This window comes from Elephantulus edwardii, unplaced genomic scaffold (genome assembly GCF_000299155.1).
Source record: "Elephantulus edwardii isolate Elephantulus edwardi_28Jun2011 unplaced genomic scaffold, EleEdw1.0 scaffold00066, whole genome shotgun sequence".
Taxonomy (NCBI): domain Eukaryota; kingdom Metazoa; phylum Chordata; class Mammalia; order Macroscelidea; family Macroscelididae; genus Elephantulus; species Elephantulus edwardii.
In genome coordinates, this window is record NW_006399816.1 from 10122171 (window position 1) to 10141912 (window position 19742).

Consider the following 19742-nt stretch of genomic DNA (forward strand, 5'->3'; position numbering starts at 1 on the left):
CACGCTTGACTGCTAACCAAAAGTTTGCTGGTTCCAAACCACCCACGGGCTCCCAAGCTTCTGTCAATAAAGATTACTGCCAACCCCACTGGTAGTCATGCCTTTTTGCAATTCTTGAGGGGTGAGCAGGATCTGTGACTTCTAAACTATGAAATACAGCAAAAGAACAAGATGTTCATGATAATATGCACATGCGATCGTAATGTGATCTTGCTAATACTCTCTCCACTGCTAGCTTCAACGAAGCAAGTCACGTAGAGAGCTGCCCCACAGAAAGAGTTTTTAAACAAGGAACTGAGGGCAACATCTGGCAGATGACCAGTCAGCAACTGAGACCCTCAGGCCCACAGCTTATGAGGAACTGAAAGCTGCCAGCAACCACAGGAGGTTAGTGGTAGATCCTTTCCCATTCCAGGCGCAGGTGAGATTGCAGTGCTGGCCCACACCTGACCGAGAGAACCCCGTTAAGCCAAGCTGGGATTCCTGACTCATGAAAGCTGGGAATTTAGAAATGTCTATTGTTCAAAGCTACTCAGAAGAAAAAAAAACCCCAACTCAAACATAAAACAACAAAACCCCATTATTACAGTCAAGAAGATCCTAGGGGGCATTTCTGCTTTGTGATATGAGGTCACTGAGAGTCAGAATCAACTCTGTGGTGTTCTTTCTACCCTCCTATCTAACTTGGGAGGGATTGGAGGGCTTTATGCTAAGTGAGTTCAGTCCTGTAAGGACAAATACGGTGTAAGACCACTTTTGTGAACATGTATAAGGATCCAAGTGGGTGGGGGAGCAGAGGGGTGAGGCTGGGTGGGAGGCAGTGGTGGTGGTGATGGTGATGGTTAATCACAGGGTCACACAATTTGATAGGTGGAAGGAGGGGTGGTTAAAGGAAATGGGAAAGACCTGGTGTGAAAACCAATGTATATGAACTTTATAAGTAAACCAGGATAAAAAAATAGAACAAAAAACTCTGCCCTCACCACTATTGGATCCTGGTTTAATAGATTTGAGATGGGCACAGGCGTTACTTGTGTGTTTATATGACACCATAGGTGGAGCACCCATCAAGACACCTGAGAGGTCACAGCAGTGCGTCTTCTCTGAAGCTGGAGGGCGGCTGCGTGCTGAGCAGGGCTTCCAAAGACCCATTACAGTTTGACACACTATGGAGAATTTGCCTTTCCGCCCCAATATCCTGAATCTGAAGCTGTGTTTTAACAAGCTCCGTTAAGAATCATCTGGAGATTGGGGAATGGGGGAGGGGGAAATCACCTGGAGATTTTGATAAGGTACATCTGGGGTGGAAATGTAAATTCTCAGCCAGCAATTTAACTTGAACTGAAGCTCTGGTGCTGAGTGAGGGGTGGGGATGGGACAGCGAGCCTGGTCCCGTAGCTGGGCTCCAGTGGTTGACAGTCCATTCAAGACTGTCCACCTCTCACCTCCCCGTCTGTGATGGCCTATTCTACAGGGTCAATAACTGGGTTATTTTGGGGCCTGCTGCTCAGTTGTGGTGGGTTTTGGTCAGCAAAGCAGTGATTGTTTACAGGTCTTTCCTGGTGGCCTGCAGGCAAGGACCACACACTCTCTCTGAGACCAACCTTGATCCGAAGGATGTTTTAGTATCTCAAATGCCTTTCAAAGGCCAACTTAGAAGTGTGTGGGCACTTCCCGGGTAGGAGACACAACAGGAAGCATCCCACTGCCAGCTGTGCGTTGACCCCACTTGTGACTGCAGAGGCCTGGCTGGCTCAGGTTTCTGCTTGAGTATCAGCCACAGTCCCAGCTGCTGCCAGCGGCTCTCAAGAGCTCCTGACCAGCCTGCCCTGTGGTTATGGAAGCGCTGAGTGTCGGGGAAGGGGCTGGGAAAGCTGGGTGAGTGGGTGAGTGTTCCCGGCCTGAGGCAGCCCAGGAAAGGCAAAAGAGCCACTCCCAGCCTGTACTTTCCCCTAAATATCCCATTTTATCCTTTTCTGTATGTCATCCACTTCTTTCCGCATGTTCTCCTTTGCTCAGCCAGCCAGCCTGAGCCTGCGTGCCTTGTGGTGCTGGATTCTGCCCAGGCTAGTGCTCCCGGAGGGAAGAGCCAGTTCTGGATGACGCCATCAGCCTTAGCTTCTTCCAGGGTGTCAGTCCTCCTCTGTGTCCTTTCTCCCCTTTTACTGCCTTGCTTTTCTCTATTTTCTTCCTCCTGGAGCACTGTCATCTCTCTCTCTCTGTCTCTGTTTCATTTATTAGTTTAACAAATATTGAACGGATATAGAAATGTACAAGACACACCCCTGGTGGAACTTAGAGTAACTAGTGGAGGCAGGTGTGTAAACAGGCAAACATAGTCTGGCGTGTTAAGTCCTGAGACAGCAGCGTGGAAGAAGGCAGAAGGAGCCATGAAGAGGATATGTAGCCGGGGATCGGGGAAGGCTTCTCGGAGGAGGTGATGTTTGAGCTGGAGTTTGAACAATGACTGGAATTCTCCAGGGAGAAAAGCAGGAGGTGATTGGACACCAAGCACAAAGCATACAGGTGTGGAGGGCTTTGGTTCTGAAGTTAAGCAGCCCAGCAGAGCTGCTGCACCAGGGGAACTGGCTATAGAAAGAGAAGCAGGAAGACCAGCTGGGAGGGTGATAGGGAACCACTGAAGGAAAGCAAGCAGGAGAGTGGCAAGATCCAGCCTTGGTCTCAGATGACTCTGTTGACAGTGTGGACGGGGGTGAGAGGAGGGTGTGATATGCAAAATTTAGGCAGATATAGCTACAAGGAAACAGGAGTCCCTGGGTGGTATAAAAGGTTAAACCTTTGACTTCTAGACAGGTTGGTGGTCTCAACTCACTCATACGTGCCTTATACTGAGGTCCTGGCGAAGAGCCTTGAAAAGTCACCACCTTGCAAACTCTGTGACGCAATTCCAGCTGCTCACATTGAGTTGCCGTGAGTCAGAATCTACTTGATGGCAATTAGCAGCAACAATAGTCAGGGAGCTATTGTCAGCTTCCAAGAAAAAGATAATAGCAACCTAGGATGGTGCAGTGGACATGGGGAAAAGGAGATGCATTGAGGATTAAACAGAGGTAAGCCTCTTGGGGGCTTGGACATTGATTCGTTGTGGGAGGTGGGCGGAGGAATGAGAATTCTGGCTTGGGTTGGGGTATGGAGGATGGAGATGTACATGGTGCTGAGCTCCCTTTGGTTTCTGAAGCTCAGCAGGGTCCAAGGTATCGGGTTAGAGTGAAGATTTTTGAGTTATCTGCCTGATGGGGGTGCTTTACATCTGGGGGCAGCATCCAGAACAGAGAGCTGGTATCAGCTGTCCGCAAGACATCTAGCCCATGAGTCTGCAGGAGGCAGTTAGACGCCAATGTGACTGGGCTCCCCACTCATTGCCTCTCTCTGCTGATGCCTTCAGGAAAGGCCTTGCTCCTCTCAAGCTAGGCTACTCATCCTTCCCTTCTGATAGCTTCAGGTTGGTCAGGCCCTTTATGGACTCGAGGTATGAGAAGCTCACTATCTGTGGAGGTGAGAAAGCGCAGGTCTGTGATACATGTTCCTCAACTGGCTACTGGGATTTTAGGACAGAGCAGTCACCTGCTGTGACGTCCAGATCGGCATTCCTGTCTCTCGAGGCTGAGCAGTATATAGTATATGAGGTTGGCAGTGTCCCCAATCCTTTGAATGCTCTCTAATGTAAAAAGTGGCAGGAAGCTGGGCTGCAATCACGAAGGCATGAAGTTCGAGGCCACCAGCTGTTCTGTAGGAGGATAGACAGTTTCCTCCTGTGCAATTAACTGCCTCTGAAAAGCCACTAAGGGTCAGCTATGGGTCGGTTCTGACTCTACCATACACAACAACAAAAACAACAATGTAAAAAAAATGCTGAGACCTCTTCACCTCATCCCCAATATACACACACACACAAAAGTAATTATATTTTTGTGGCTCTGACTGAAAAAAAGAAATGGACATGGTTTGATGGTGATGTTAGGTGCCATCAAGTCAACTCTGAGTCATTGTCAGAGTTGAAACCATGTCCAACCCCGCACAACCCTCACAGTCTCTGCAGTGCTAAGTCCAGAGTCTGGGTGAAGTAGGGATGGATGCATAGCAGACATGGTCCACGACCTGCAGGGTCATTGGGCATCTCTTGACTATTTCCGCTGGTGAACTCTTAAGGCCCATCTCTGCCCCAGACCCTTCTGAATAGTTTTGCTTCATTTTTTTCCCTTTCTCTCTTCAGTTTCTTTCCTTTTTTCTCCACTCATCTTAGCAAACAAACTAAAATACTGGCAGTCTGAACCAATAAGTGCCTCAGAAAATTGGCCTGCTCCCCTGCTTTGAAAGATCACAGCCATGAAGCTCAGTGACCTCTGAAACATGAGGTCATCATGAGCTGGGACTGGCTTGAGGGTCACAACAACATCAAGCAAGCAAAAGTGTCGAGGAGATGCCAAGACTGACAGAATAGTCTGCACTGGAGAGAATTTTGAAGGTTGTTGAAGTTTAGGTATTTGGGCAACTGGCAGGTTCTTGGGACAAAGTGAACTAGAGAAGGTGAGCAGTTATGGACTGCCTTTAACAAAAGAGGTACATTTGATCACACAGGAAAGAGATGGTTTTGGTTTAAAGGTATTCGGAAGTCATTTGTTCCCAAAGGCCTCCAGTTATTTTCTGCACAGAAATGCTTTGGGAGATGTGTGTAGCCTTCTCATTTGTCTCTAAGGCTCCATCTTTCCTCCAGCCATCATTGTTTACCTCACTTACGCTGTCTTCACACACTCACCACTCACATTTTTTTCTTTTTTTTTGTTGTTGTTGTTTTCTTACCACTCACATTTTTGATGGAGTGCCGGCTGCATTGTTGGTGCTGCATCAGGCTCAGGGAATTCAGGGATGGGTGAGGCAAGGTCCCTGACCTCCTGGAGCCCCTGTCCAGTTGGGGAGGTGGATGGTTATTGTGTTGTGATACAGTGTGATAGATGCTGAGATGGAGATTTATCATTCATGTGGTTGGGAGTACATTAAGTGGGGCTTCCTTGCCTCGGCTAGAGGAACAGCAAAGGAAGGCTCCACTCCCTGAGAGGAGCATGCTTTCAGCCTCCAGATGAATTCCTTTTAGAATGCAAATTCTTGAAGGCAAAATTATAATCTTACCCTGTTTATGAAGCTCAGGTCCTTGGGTCCTCCAAACAGCTAAAGTGCTTACCTGCTAGTTAAAAATCTTGGATGTTGAATAAAGTCCACCCAAAGTTGCTTTGAGGGAAATGTGTAGATTCTAGTAATCTATTTCTGAAAAATAAAACTACTGAAAACTCATTGGGATGAGGGGCAACCCTACAGAGCCAATTCTACTCTGAAATCCTTGAAGACACCATGAATCGAAACTCCCTCACATGACACCTAGTAATGACTCAGCTTAACTTTCTTTCTTGTAGGGAATCTTTGTATGATTGTGTCAGTCCAATAAGATCTGTATGCCCTCTGAGGTCTCATAACCCTGAGAAATCAAATTGCACTCTTCAGAGCCTGAAAAAGTGTGTGTGTGTGAGTGTGTGTGGTGCATTCCTGCCTCTGAAGCTATAAGCACAGCCAAATCCTTTCTCAACGGTGTCCAGTTTTATTCCTGCATAATAAAGAACTCAATGGTTTGACTTGTGCATGCTACTTCAGGGGCCTCTCTTATCAAAGGATAGAAGCCAAGTAAGATCCAGTGAGATAGAATCTACACTCTAGTAATTAAACATGGCTATGGTCAAAACCACAAAGTGAGGAGGACTTGAAGTGCTTGCTGCAGAAGATTAAAGACTATGGCCTTCAATATGAATTGCATCTCTTTTTTTATTATTATTTTGTGTGTGTGTGTGCATGTACTGTCAAATCAGATCTGACTAGTACAGGAGGAGATTGTCCCTCCTTTTCCCGGCAGAGCATCTGGTGGATTTGAACCATGTGCCTCTGGGATTGCAGTGCAGCTTCTTGCCACTAGGCCACCAGAGCTCCCCATGAATTGCATCTCAATGTCAAGAAAACAAAAATTCTCACCATTGGACTAATAGGCAACATCATGATAGATAGGGAGAAGATTAAAGAAGATTTTCAACAACTTCATCTTACTTGGTTCCACGATCAATACACTTGGCACCAGTAGTTAGGAGATCCAGAGAAATTATTGATTGCAATGGGAAAGTCTGCAGTCTGAATTATTGAGGAGCAATGATGTTAGTTGAACTAAAGTGTGCCTGATTCAGACCATGGTCTTTTCAGTCATGGTCTCAGATTCTGTGCATCTGTGAACTGGCCAGTGAATAAGGATGACAGATGAAGAATTGATGCCTTTGAACTGTGGTGTTGGAGAAGTGTACCGGATGTCCCACGGACCGCCAAAACAGAATAAACAGATATGTCTTGGAGAAGGTGCAGCCAGAGTGCCTCTTAAGCAAAGATGATAAAACTTCATCTCACATGAACTTTGGACATGTTGCTAGGAAAGGCTATTCCATGGAGAGGGACATCATACTTGGCAAAGAGAGGAAGATCATCAACCAAATGGATCAGCACAGTGACTGCAGCAGGGGCTGTATGTCAGGGTGTGTGAGGATGGCACAGGATAGTACAAGGTTTTGATCTGTTGTTCATAGGCTCGCTATGGGTTGTACTCAACTCGACGGCACCTAACAACAACGGTCAAAACACCACAAGCAAAATTAAAAGGCAAATGAGAAATGGAGGAAAATATTTGCAGAAAAGGATAAATATTACAATCCTCAACAAATTATTTATACAAATCAACAAGAAAAACATGAAGATCATGACAGATAGAAAGTTCAGAGATGAGATTCTAGTGGGCAATGGAGTGGAGGGGGGGAAGTTCACTATGCCACCAAGCAGTACAAATTAAAAGAACTTAACATGACATCTTAAATTTGCAAAAGTGAGAAATAGGGCTTGGAGGTAGGAACCCAGAAACCTATGTACAGAAGACCATGTTAGTGAGTCTTCTGGATTACAGTCCCTGAATAGCACTACGTAAGTCGATCTAAAGATCCTGAAAAACATTCACTCTTACTCCATTTACTTAACTTTGAGAAGAATGTCTTCCAGGAATGGACAGTGACACAAGGAATTTCTCATAAAATTATATTAAGGAACAAAAGCAGGATACACAAACACCCTGAGGGAATGAGTTGCTAGTTCTAGAGCCTCAGGACCATAACTTTAGAGGGCATTAAATTAGCATAACATAGTCCACAAAACATCCCACTTTGCTGAGTAGTAACTGGGGTCCTAAAAGCTTTTGAGTGCCATCTAAGGTATGAATATTGGTCTCTCCTTGGAACAAAGGAAAGCAAAGAAAATCTAAGCTGCACAGAAACAATTAGTAAAGGACCAGTGGACCACATGAATTTCAACCTCCACTACCCCTGAGACAAGAAGAACTGGCTGTGGCTCAACTTTTAGTGAACAACAGACATGTTCAGAGGTGAGCAAAGAGTACTCCTTAGGGGGGAAAATCAATCATACAAGATCAATATTTTCCCAGAGAGAGAAATTCAGAAGGCAGGAAAAGGTAAAACTGACAGATGAATGAAAACAAGAATCACAAGAAAGAAATAGGAAGAGTGCAATTACAAAGTGGGGACTGTAATTAACGCCATAAAACAAAATCTGTATGAATGATAGAGTGAAAAAATCAATGATTCCGAACACTTTCACTCAAAGTGCAATTAAAAAAGATAAAAAAAGGAAATCAGAGCACAAAACGTATATACTATATAACCCTACTTACAAATATTACAAACTTAGGAATAAATTTTTTTCTTGGACTATTTGGGGAAATCTTTTTCTTACAAGACATTTTAATCAGACTTTCCCCTCTATATTTAAAAAATCTTCTACAATGACTCTGAAAAATAAAGGCGAGGGGACATCCTGTGAAATTAAAATGATAGAACCAAAAAAACCCCAGAAGTTAGCCTTGGACATCAAAGGGTCAAAACATTAGCCTCGCATGTTGCTTTGTAAGACTTGGTAAACATGTTGTGTGCCCCAAGACCTTTGAGGACAGAGTGCAACAGCCCAGATGTCTGCGCTTGGGCTGGTGCTGTGGATGAGATCACCTGCCTTTGCCCGAGTGATACTTAACAGGGCCTGTCCTCTGATGAGTCGGCTTCCTCATTGGTACATTGATATGGGAGGGACGGTTCAGACCTAACCAGCTGCTATTCAGTTCTTGAAGAAAGGAACATTGTTGATATTCCCCAGTTGTTGAGTATGACCTGGAGTTAGGACTTGGGGCCTGGTCAGGATCTGTAGACTCTAGGTTCCAACTCCTGGTCTTTTGAGGGACCTTGTTACTTATCCCTGATTGCCCCGCTTCCTTTTCCCTGGAAACCCCTGAGCCCACTCTTTTGGGGCCAGTGTGACAGCTCTATTGATTCCAAGCCTGCTCCTTCTAAGGGAACCTTATTTTTTTGTTCTTTAGTGGCAGTAACCTCAAGGCCGTGGGGAGGGAGCAATGTCTCGTTCCTGTGTGCTCTGGGATATTTTTGAGATGATTTGCCTTCTGGGCAGAACAGCCCTGACTGTCTGAAGCAGCCTGAGGCTACTTCCTGGTGTGGGGGTTGACCTGACCACAGTCCCCCCCACTCCCCTTGTCAGTCACATCAGTTCCTCAGCTTTGATAAGGTTTACTATGCATGGCCTCCTTTCCCAGAACAGGACGGTTTAAAATAATGTTGCCAGGACACCTCAGAAACTTTTGCTTTCACTAGTGAGCAATTCTCCCCTTGTGCCTCCTCAAGGGTGGGGCCGGAGGCCCAGTTGCCTGGTTTAACAGCGGCCGGGCGCCCTGGATGAAGTCTCTGCTAATGTTCCTTCTGGTCCAGGTGCAGGCTGTGTGAGGCTCTCCCACCTCTGCCGGCTGCGCTGCAAGCTGCAGCCTCTCCAGACTGTGACTTCTTTCTTCTCCAGCCTCATCCTGAAAAGCAAGACCAGTCTTGGGTGGGAGCAGCAGCAAGCTGCCTTGTGCATGGTGGGCCTGGTGGGGCTGGGTATCCTATCAAGCTGCTTTCCTGATGCAAACCTGTGTCTCCCTAGCAAGGAACAAATGCATGGAAAGACAGCTTCTCTGAAGAGCCTTGTGGCCTCCTCCGAGAAATTAGAGAGGATTCAGGAAACCCCAGACTACAGGTGAGCCCCCTGGGGTCAGACAGATATACAGATTTGGGGATGGGATGCCTTCAGGAGGTGGGCTCAGGGATCAGCATCCCATGGCAGGTGTGTCTTGGGGCCTCTTCTTCCCACCCATCTGGCCTGCTAGTGCACTGGGACCTCCCGGAGCCCAGGCTTCTCGGGTTACCAGCCTCCTCCCTACCCACCTGTGCTTGTGCCAACCCCTCCTTCTCAGCCTTGTAGCTTTCCTCAGGTCTGGTGACTTTGGAGCTCTTCACTGTCCAGCTTCAGGTCACAGGGACAAGAGGCTGTGAAGAGGGTGGTCCTGCTGGGATCCTGGGCTGTGACCAGGCCTCTAACACCTTCACCCTACCCATTCTCTAGCCTCACCTCCATCCCTGCACCTCTTTCTCATTTATTCTTGGGCCTATCCTACTGCATAGTCAGGCAAATAAGAGAGGGTCTAACACCCAACAGGAGGCAGCCCCAAAGCGTCTCTGGGACATGGCTCCTAGGATGTGGCTCTCAGGGACCCTAGTGCCCCTCCCCAGGGATGAGCCATCTGCTCCCTGGGCTTGGTGTCACTGTGGACCCTAAATGAGAGCGCCAGACTCCAGACTTTGCCCCAAGTTTCAAAGCCAGGCAGAACTGGCTCTGTAGACACGTGGGCAGGACTAGAAGGTTCCAGGTTCCTGGAATGGAATGTCTCCTTTGCAGTCTGCCTTGGCCTGAAAGCTTGAAGGATGAAGAGATAAAGAAGTACAGTCGGGAAGGGGTAAGTGTGTGAAGGCCGACTTCCTCCTGCCCACCAAGGGAGGGGTCCTGGGCTGCCTAAACTCAGTGACTTGGGTCACCAGGAAACAGTCTCATAGAGACCTGAGTAGGTCTCCTCTCCTGGGCTGGGGTGGTACATCCCCCTCCAGTCACAGGCTGCCTGTCCTGACCCAGTGTCCTGAGACCAGCTGAGCTTGGAACTCAGCCCTCCATACCCACTGGCTGTTTGATGCTAAGTCCTTGGGGGACTTTGGGGCGTTATTCCTTGGTGGCTGGAGCAAGGCTCCTTTGGTGGTGTGATCTCCAGAGCTTCTCAGACCCAGCCCATGTGTTTACAGACATTGCAGAGCAAAAGCAATCAGCAGTACCACAAGCTGTTCAAGGATATCCCTTTGGAAGAGGTAGTGCTCAAAGGTGAGGCATCTCATGTGACTGGGCAGCCCTCGTGGTGCTCAGCAGGGCCCAGGTCTTCTCTTCTAGAACCTCCAGGCACAACTTAGAGTCAGGAACTGGCTGCCCTTTGGATGGATTGGCTCTTTTTTAAATTCAGAAGTGTGAGAAGACTGGGCTGGTTTGGGATATGAGTTTGTTTCTGAAAATTTTCTGGGGGAAATGTCAGGCCTTGTGGATCTTGGGTTTGTTCTGCTTTCATGAACAATGCTCTTTCTTGCTCAAGCCTCTGATCTAGCCTGGGGATACAGTCAGGGACTTCTCCTCAGGGCTGGCCAGGGCAGGCCAGGGCTGATGGTTCTCCCTGAGGTAGTGCCAATCCAAGCCAGGCTTGGTAGACAAAGGTAGGAATCTGTCTAGACCTTTTGGGACGCAGGTGGAAAAAAGAGGAAATATCTGGTTGGGTGGGGTGGGGCAATCAGAATTCTCAGGAGATAGGCTCATGAGGGTGCTGAGGGGAGTGGACTATTTGCGGCCTAGGTTTGGGAAGGGAAGGAGCAGTGAAGGACAGGTCCTGAAGCTGGATTCTGGTGTGTGAAATGTCCCAGGCATTTCGGGCTGACCTTGCTTATGGTTGCCTTCTCTTCTTTGACTTTCCAGCATGCTCCTGTGCCCTCCAGAGGGATCTCCTTCTCCAAGGCCGGCTCTACATCTCCCCCAACTGGCTTTGCTTTCATGCCAGCCTCTTTGGCAAGGATATCAAGGTAGTAATGAGTGGTAAAGCTGCCATTGCCCGGTGAGGTCAGAGACCCTTGTCAAGTTGTCTGCTCCTCTGCATCATAGGACTTGGTGAAGCCTCTCGTGGTGGGATGAGCACTCTCAAGTGTCTAGAGATGCAGCCCTGCCCTTCCAAACTGGCAGCCTAATCTAGACCCCACTAGCCAGTTCACAACCAAGTTATTCCACTTGTGGGTATCTCAGGAATACATGGAGAATCAGTGTGAAAAGTCACTTTCAGGGCACTTATAACTGTAGCTGAGAAGTAGCTCAGGAAACCTCATAAGAAGAACATGGGACTTACCAGAGCAACCATCCTTCCCTTACTGGGTAACAGTGTGTATGCATGCATGTGCTACCAAGGCTGGGGTGGGGATAACCAGAGGGGGAGCCTTGATGAGCAGGTGGAGGGTCAGATCCTCCCCCCATGGCACCAGCCTTCTCCAGTGTCCATGGTTGGCGCACTGCCAGCGATGGCTGGGGCCCGGTGGAGAGGGTGGATGGACCATGTCCCTGGGGTCATAGGTCTTGAGAAGAATATGCCTGTTCCCCTTCAGGTGGTCATTCCTGTTTTATCTGTGCAAATGATCAAAAAACACAAGATGGCACGACTTCTTCCCAATGGACTGGCCATCACCACAAATACCAGCCAGAAGGTGAGTGGACACATTGGCCAGAGCTCCCCTTGTCACCCTCCCCATCTCGGCCCCAAGAATTCCATAGGCTGACTCTGGCACACTGACTCTAGCCTTTACTTCTCCTTGCCCTACACCTCTCCCTGTAAGAAGCTGTTCCTAGGCAGTGTCCCTTAGACCTCTCACAGCCCTGTGATATCCCTGTGGCCCCGAACCATGGCGGGGAGGCTGCTGGCACAGCAGGGTCTCATCTCACCCTACCTTTTGTTTTGCTTTCTTTGTCCCAGTATATCTTTGTGTCCATGCTCTCGCGGGACAGCGTGTACGATATGCTGCGGAGGGTCTGCACCCACCTGCAGGTAGGGAGCGCAGGCGTTGGGCCAGGCAGGCTTGAGTCACAGCTGTTAGAGGCTATCTGGCCGTTTCTCCAGCACTGGCTGCTGAGCACTGTGTCTGAGGCAGCACTTGGACTTTGTGTGCATGAGCATGTGCCAATGAGTCATTGCATCCTCATGTGCCTGCTCTCACTGTGATTCCTCAAAGCACAGACACACGGGAGCATGTCCCAAAGTACTCTGTAACTCTCTCCAGCCTATGGTGACCAAGAAGAGGAGGGTGGAGGAAGCAACATGGGAGGGTTCCTTGGATTTTCCCTCTGCTTCAACATTAACCTCTGGGAATGATGCTCTGACACCAAGGAGTGGCTTATTTGGAGACAAAGCTGGTGGCCTAATGAGTATGACATTGTGCTGTCAACCTGAAAGCAAGTGGTTTGAATCCAGCAGCTGCTCCATGGGAGAAAGATGGGCAGTCTCCTCCCATGCGATTACAGCCTCTGAAAACCTGCTTGAGAGTCACCCAGGGTTTGGGTCTGACCCCAACACAGCACATGACGACAACAACAATGGCTCCCTATGCCAGATGGACAAGTGACTCTGTTACCTTTGCTCCCCAGCCTTCCAGCAAGAAGAGTCTGAGTGTGAGAGAGTTTCCGGAGGAGCCTGAGTGCGAGTCTTTGGTGAGAGCTGAGACCAGGAGCGAGAGCTACTATGGCTCAGAGGTGGGAGGGCTCCCAAGGGAGAATTGGGGCACCAGGCTCAGGGCCTTGTAGCTGTGTTGTCCTGGGCGGATACCCTGGACCCCTTCCACTTTATTCTATGTAGAACTACGAGGTCTCGGACAGATTTGCTGACTTTTTGAGCAGAATGGATGTCCAGCTATACGACCCTTGCCCAGGTTGGATCCCATTCACAGATGGACTCAGCTTCTTTTCTTTAACTGTGTTAGAAGGACCTTCTAGAAGATAGGGGATGCTTCTTAGGAAAAACTCCAAAGGCTGTCACTGGAAAATCTAGGCCAATTCTAGATTTACCAGGGTCTCAGGGACTGACTTTGGTAGCTTAGCCCCTAGAAAGGCATGGCCGAGCTTCCCAAATAAGGAGTGGGCATGGAGATGACCTTAAAGTAACTACTAAGCATCTAGCCGAGCACTTAACAGTGCACACCACCATGCAGTGGCTAGAAGGTGCTGTTCCCATTTTGTTGATAAGGACCTGAAGGCCCTTTGCCTAGGCTGTGGATTGCTTAGGTTAGAGCCGGGATGAGAAGGAATCATGACACAATCCATCTAAGACCTATTGTGCCATGCTCCCTCGTACTCTGCTGATTCCAGCATGCACCTGAGGTGGATCATGTCTCAAAGTTATCACTGTGGCTCTACACTAGCTGTCTTCAATAGTGTTGTTTCCTGGGATCACGATGTGGTAGGTGAGACTGAGGGTGAAGTAGTAAGCTAGGGGTGATAGGAAAGAAGGAAGTCCTTACCAAACTCTACAACTTTCTCTGGGTTCTGTCCAGACTTCAGGGTAGGGCGTGGCACTGGCTGGTATCACTGTAATTAACATCAAACACATGGCCCTTCAGTCTCTTATCTCTTTACATCTTGAGAACAAATGAAGTGAGCTCACTCTTACTCACGCTTCTCCTGCCCAGGTGTCAAGAGGTGTGTTGATTGCACAGCGAGCAGGGCATACAGGGGCTGAAGAGAAACAGGGAGCTCCTTGGAGAAGACCCTGCACCTTGCTTCTGGCAGGATGCCGGGAGCAGGAGCAGTGGGCAGAGTGGCTGGCTGGTCACAGCAGGGAGCAGATGGGAGACATTGTTGTTCTAGCAATAGTTCCCTGCTCCTGGGTACTCACTTCCATTCCCAGCTAGGCATGTGGATTGGTAACTTTTGAAAAGCTTATTTTTATTAAATGTACGTGCAAACATAAAACTAGGTTCTAATTTTACCCCTGTAAAACAAAAATGGAAATAAAAACTACTACAGAGGCAATGCTGTATGTAACACACCATTGAGTTCATTCTTAACTCAGGTGACCCTCCCTATATGATAGAGGAAAACTGCTCCCATAGGGCTTCTGAGGCTGTGTTCTTTTTAGGTTTCAAAAGTTTCCACATGTACAATTTACAGACAATGGTTACATTCTTGGAGTTGTGCAATTATTTTCATTCTCCTTTTCAAAGTTGTTTTCCCCCCATTACCATAAAATCGCTGTTGGTAAGACCCTTTTTATAAGACTCTTATCTTTATCTGAGTTGCAGTTGTGGTTTGATCCCATGTAGATTGTTCTTAAATGAAGATAATGTTCAAGGCTTTTTTTTTTTTAAGTTGGCTGTTGCTATAAGTCAGAACCCTCCAGGGGGTTTTCAGAGGCAGTAAATCGCATGGAGATTGCCCATCTTTCTCCTGTGGCGCAGCTGGTGTGGGTTTGAACTGCCTGCCTTTGGTTTGGCAGCATAATTCCTTAGCATAAACCACTAGAACTCCTTAGTCCTGTTATTTCTACCTTTTTGCCTACTGTAAATATGGCTGCAAGGAAATCTGCTGTACAAATATCTTTTTGAGTTTCTGCTTTTCAGTTTTTTTCCCCTCTTCTTTTCTTTTATTGAGAGTTTAATGAAAGTTTATAAAGCACTTGGGTTTCCAGTCGTTCATTGTTGCACATTTTCCTCCCTGCCCCGCTCTGCCCCAGATTGCTTTTTTTCCTTTGGGAAACCTAGGAAAGGAAGAGGCTATTCTTTGGAAAGTGACATCATGCTTGGAAAGGTGGAGGGTCAGAGCAAGAGAGCAAGACCCTCAGTGAGATGGATTGACACAGTTGACTGCAGCAATGGGCCCAAGTGTGCCAGAGATGATGAGGACGGCACAGGACAGGACAGGGTCCAGATCTGTTGTTCACTGGGTCACTATGAGTCATATTCAACAGCACCTAACATCAACAATATAGCTCTTTTAATCTAGAAATTCCTTTTCCATTCCTTTCTCTCGTAATTTATGAGTTACACTCGACTCAGTGGCACATAACAACATCATAGTTCTATCTTTAGTTTTTGAGGAACTACAACAGCTATATAATTTGGCATTCCCACCAGTTGTGAATAAGGGTTCCAATTGCTCTACATCTTTGTCAGCATGTGATTTTTTTGTGAGTTGTTTTTTTCTTTCCCAACTCTTCGCCATCCTGGTGGGAGTGTAATAGTATTTCCTTCTGGTTCTAATTTTCACCTTTCTGATGGCAGACACTGAGGACTTTTGGATGTTTGGTAGCCATTTGGACGTCTTCTGGTAAAATATCTAGTCAAGTCTTTTGTCCACTTTATGAATAGATTGTCTTTTTGTTGTGAAACTGAAGCTTGTGATACATTTTGGTTATTAGATTCTTGTCCAATATATGGTTTTTGAAAGTATTTTCTAGGTTGGTAATGTCTTTTTAATTTTTAGTAAACTTTTTTGATAAGTAGAGAATTTAAATTTTTATGAATCCCATGATCATGTTTTTACTTTTTAAAAAATGTATTTTATTATATTGTGTGTGTGTACCGTCAAATAGGATCTGACTGGTACAGGAGGAGATTGTCCCTCCTTCTCCAGCAGAGCATCTGGTGGAATTGAACTGCGTACCTCTGGGACTGCAGTGCAGCTTCTTGCAACTAGGCCACTAGAGCTCCCTTGTGTTTGTACTTTTTCTAAAAGTCCAGTAGACAATCTATTGCTATAAGTGATAGTGTTGCCCCTGTATTTTAAGAGTTTTATTTTGCATATTTAGGGCTTTATCTATTTTTAATTTGTTCTTGTGTGTGATGTGAGGCAAGGCACTTGCTTAATTTTCCTGCATGTGGAAATCTGATTTTCCAAGCACAGTTTCTTGAAGAAACCTTCTGTACACACACACTCACACATACACACACACACACACACGAAACCTTCTCTACACAATGAATAGACGTGGCACTTTTGTCAAAAGTCAGTTGGCCATAGAAACATGAGTAAACAGAGGTTTGAAAAATACGGTTCATGCCCCTTATGGCGTGTAAGATCCTAAGGAGTATAATGGGAAGCTTCTCTCACTTTTTCTGCAGGAAGTCCTCATTCCTGAGATGAAATGGAGAAAAGTATGCCATGCCTCTAGGTCCCTGTCCCTCCCAGACAACATCCCTTGCATCCCTCGGGAATCCATGGATGCCACAGACAACTTCTTCTCCACTAGGAAGCCCCCAGGGGCTGGTGAGTTCAAAGGAGCTTGTCCATGGCAAGGAATCCCTGGGTGATGCAAATGGTTACATCTGGGACTACTCACTGGAGGGCTGACGGTTCATACAAGGGTGACACCTTGAAAGAAACGCCTGCAGTTTGCTTCTGAAATGCCACAGCCTTGAGAGCCTTATGGAGCAGGTGTGTTCTGCACATGGTGTCGTCAGTGCTGGAACTGGCTCCACAGCAACTCGTTTGGTTGTGGTTCTCTATGGCAACAGCTTACAGAGACAAGGCTTTCTCCCTCCCTGCTCTGGGAAAGGGCCTCATCTCAGCCAGCAGGGTTTGTGAGAGCAATGACTTTTCTGCAAATCCTTTAGGGGAAAGTCAGGAATTCAAGATTGCCCTGGCAGCTGCAGGAAACCAGGGGAGGCTGGGGTATACCCAGGCTGGGCTGGGGTCCTCCCTGCCCTGGGAGGCTGGCTAACTGCTCTTCCATTGCAGAGAACACGGTCTGTGAGGCGGACAGCCTGGAGGAGGAGCACAGGAGCAACGAAGAGCTGAGGCTTTGGGATTACAGGCTCCTTAAGGTCTTCTTTGTGCTGTAGGTGAAGAAACTGGGACAGAGGGAAGCCTTGCTTGGGTGTCTAGGTGTCGGGAGCAGGGGTTTTGACCATTACGCACAGCCAAGGGAAGATTTTGAGTCATCTGCAATGAAAAGCAGATTTGGGAACTAGCTGTGGGATTCTGTACACTAAGCTTCGGTAATCACTTAAATGGAAAATAAAAAAGAAGAAAATCAACTTGCTCCTTGTGGTGACTGCAGGCCAAACTATAGGCACTTCCATAGCAAGAGAAACTTTCTTGGCTTTTGTTTTTGACACCCTGTAAGTTGGGAGTTAAGGCCAGAAGGGGGGAAAGAGCAGTATATGCAATGCAGTTATTGAGAGAAGTTGCTGCATGGGTTTGGGGTGGGCTGTGCTCTTCCATGGGGTGTGCTATAATTCACATTAACTTTGTGTGACATCTGAAGAAATTCTGAATCCTGGGCTTTGCCTCTTGCTTTTCATTTTTCCTTAATCTCTTAGCAAAATGTCAAACCATATGTGCAGTTTTCAAGGGGAATGATTTTTCTCCATGCTGGTTCTAGAGAGATCATCATTGCCCAGGTAGTGAGGGGACAGGGCAGAACTGCAGAGAGCCATCAGAAAGCTCAGGATGAAACACTGACTGCAGGAGAAGCATGGCCTTCTTGCTGCCCACCATGAGGACAGTGTCTAGAAACCCTGATTATCTGCCTAAGTTCCAGGAGGGTTGCAGGCATGGTGAGGTAGTTCATGAACAACTGTACAACCTTCTCTCCCCTTCCCTCAGTAGCTTCTTCTGCCTTGGCTGGCTGGGTTTTGACGGTCGGGCTCGGTACTTGCTGGGGTATCTACCTCAGGGAGTGATTTCTGAGGTGTCCCAGAGGACACACAGGACCAGGGTGGACGGTCAGAGGGAAGGTGGGATGGCAGTTTTGACAGAGTCCTCCCCCAGGCTCAGCTGTACTGGGAACTCCAGAACGCTTGTTGGGCCTCGTCACAGAGCACTCATGTGACCTGTGGGAAGAACGAGGTCCAAGTCTGAGCAGGGCTGCAGGGAGATGGGTCCTCCTAACTGCTCCAAGTGTAGGATTAGCTTAGACCCCATTACCTGAGTCTCTAAAATGGCCTTTTCTATAGAAGAAAAAGTCAGCTTATCTTGCTTTTCTTCTTCCAGGATTTGTTTCCTGGTCATGTCCTCATCCTACCTTGCATTTCGTATCTCCCAGCTGGAACAGCAGATATGCTCCTTGAACTGGGACGGCTCAACCCCTGGGCACAGGTGAGGCCCTTTATCTTCCAAATGTTTCTGGAATTGAGTGTGAGAACAGGAGCCAAACCTAAGGCCATGTTATGTGTTACTCCAGGTGAACTTGACCTCCTCTAGCTAAGCTGGTTTGATGGACCAGAGCAAGACTGAGCTGTGCACACAGAATGCACAGATCTCACTTGGCTCTTTTTGGGGGAGAAGGGTTTCCTGGGCCCTTAGGATCATGTTTGTCTCCCCTCCGGGCTTGTCTTCTGATGTAGGCATTTCTCCTGTGTGCAGGTAACAGCTGCTTGGCCTCTGTTCCCTTTCTACTCCAAGAAGAATCCTCTGGGTGCTAAGGCTCCACCACCATCTCCTTGGTTTATGCGGCTGCTGTGCTGAAACCCAATATGAAGGAGAACTTTCCAGATCCTTTCTCCTCCTCTCAGCTCTTCTCCCTCCTCCTCTGAGTGATCTGAAGTACCTGTTTACAAAGGAACTGGCTCCTAGAATTTTTGGATTTGAACAAATCACCAAGATTTTGGAACCAGCTGTGGGATTCTGTACCCTGAGCTTCAGCAACCGCTTAAATGGGGAAGAACCTGCTTCTTAGAAACAGTTCTGGCACACAGGCAGAACTGGTCAGGATGTGGGGGTGTCTAAAGGCCAAAGGGGAGTGAGGTTCCCTGTCGTGTTCCTCACTCATTGAAGGGGCCAGAGAATATACACCAGCTGAGGGGCTCTGCTTCTTCCCAGAACAGAGTTCTCTCATGTGGACCTCTGAAAGCCCCTCTTCTGGGCCTCAAAGGGCTTCTCTGCAGGGAGCCAGACACTTATCCAACCAAAGGGCAGAGGTCCACTGGGGTTGACTGGATGGAGGTGGAAGACAAGCTGTGAATGGGAGAGGAGGGCCTGTGGCCAGGACTACAGTGAGAGGATCTCCATGCTCTGAGCTGAGGCTCTGTGCTGGTCCTTCAAGAAGAGGCTGGCTGAACCCAGAGACACTGGCCACAGCAAGGGCTCGTGGCTGGAGCTGAGAAGAATGAGAGGTCCTAGAACTCTGTGTCCTTGGCGACCACTGCCTGGGATACAGGTGGAGCAGAGCCTTTGATCACTGTGACCAAGCCCTTGCCCTGCTGGGCACAAACATTCCCACGGTGCCCAGGGCCCTGGAAGTTGGGTATGGGAAGGGTGGGAGGGCTGGGGGACTTGCTTTGAAAGTTTGTTTTGTACTCTCTGCCTGACTGCCCAGACCTCAGGCATGGCCAACAGCCGCCTGTTGGCAAAATTTGTCAGGACCACTTTGCTTGATGGTGCTCGGCCACTAAGGGAAGAGTTCTACATGTCACCTGTGGTCAGTGCATTGCAGACCATGGAGGAGGGTCTTCATTGCATGGGCTTTGTTTTTCATGACTAAGTTGGAGGTGTCTGAGGTGGGCCTGGTACAGTACAGGGACAAGGTCACAGGGCTTATGTGTGACACTCCTGGAAATGGGTGAAGATGAGAAGGCCTTGCCTTGGAGAGTTCTCTCTGTCCAAGCCTTCTGGAGTGTCTCTGACAGTTTCTCTGTGCTCTGGAACTGTGGTCTACTCTCCTGAACGTCATCTGTCAAGATAGTGCCTTGAGAGAGTTA

At 47.8% G+C, this 19742-nt stretch overlaps 1 protein-coding gene across 1 annotated transcript in view; it reads left to right on the plus strand.

Annotated features, from left to right (window-relative positions):
• Positions 1–18145, plus strand: part of GRAMD2 (GRAM domain containing 2) — a 35784-nt gene extending 17639 nt beyond the window's left edge. Inside the window, exons 2-12 of the mRNA XM_006888397.1 lie at positions 8880–8994; positions 9091–9183; positions 9883–9940; positions 10278–10353; positions 10990–11093; positions 11664–11762; positions 12029–12100; positions 12697–12759; positions 16164–16308; positions 16780–16879; positions 18037–18145. Coding sequence (XP_006888459.1) covers positions 8880–8994; positions 9091–9183; positions 9883–9940; positions 10278–10353; positions 10990–11093; positions 11664–11762; positions 12029–12100; positions 12697–12759; positions 16164–16308; positions 16780–16879; positions 18037–18145 — 1034 coding nt within the window. The remainder of the gene's footprint in view (positions 1–8879; positions 8995–9090; positions 9184–9882; positions 9941–10277; positions 10354–10989; positions 11094–11663; positions 11763–12028; positions 12101–12696; positions 12760–16163; positions 16309–16779; positions 16880–18036) is intronic.
• The last annotated feature ends 1597 nt before the right edge of the window (positions 18146–19742 follow it).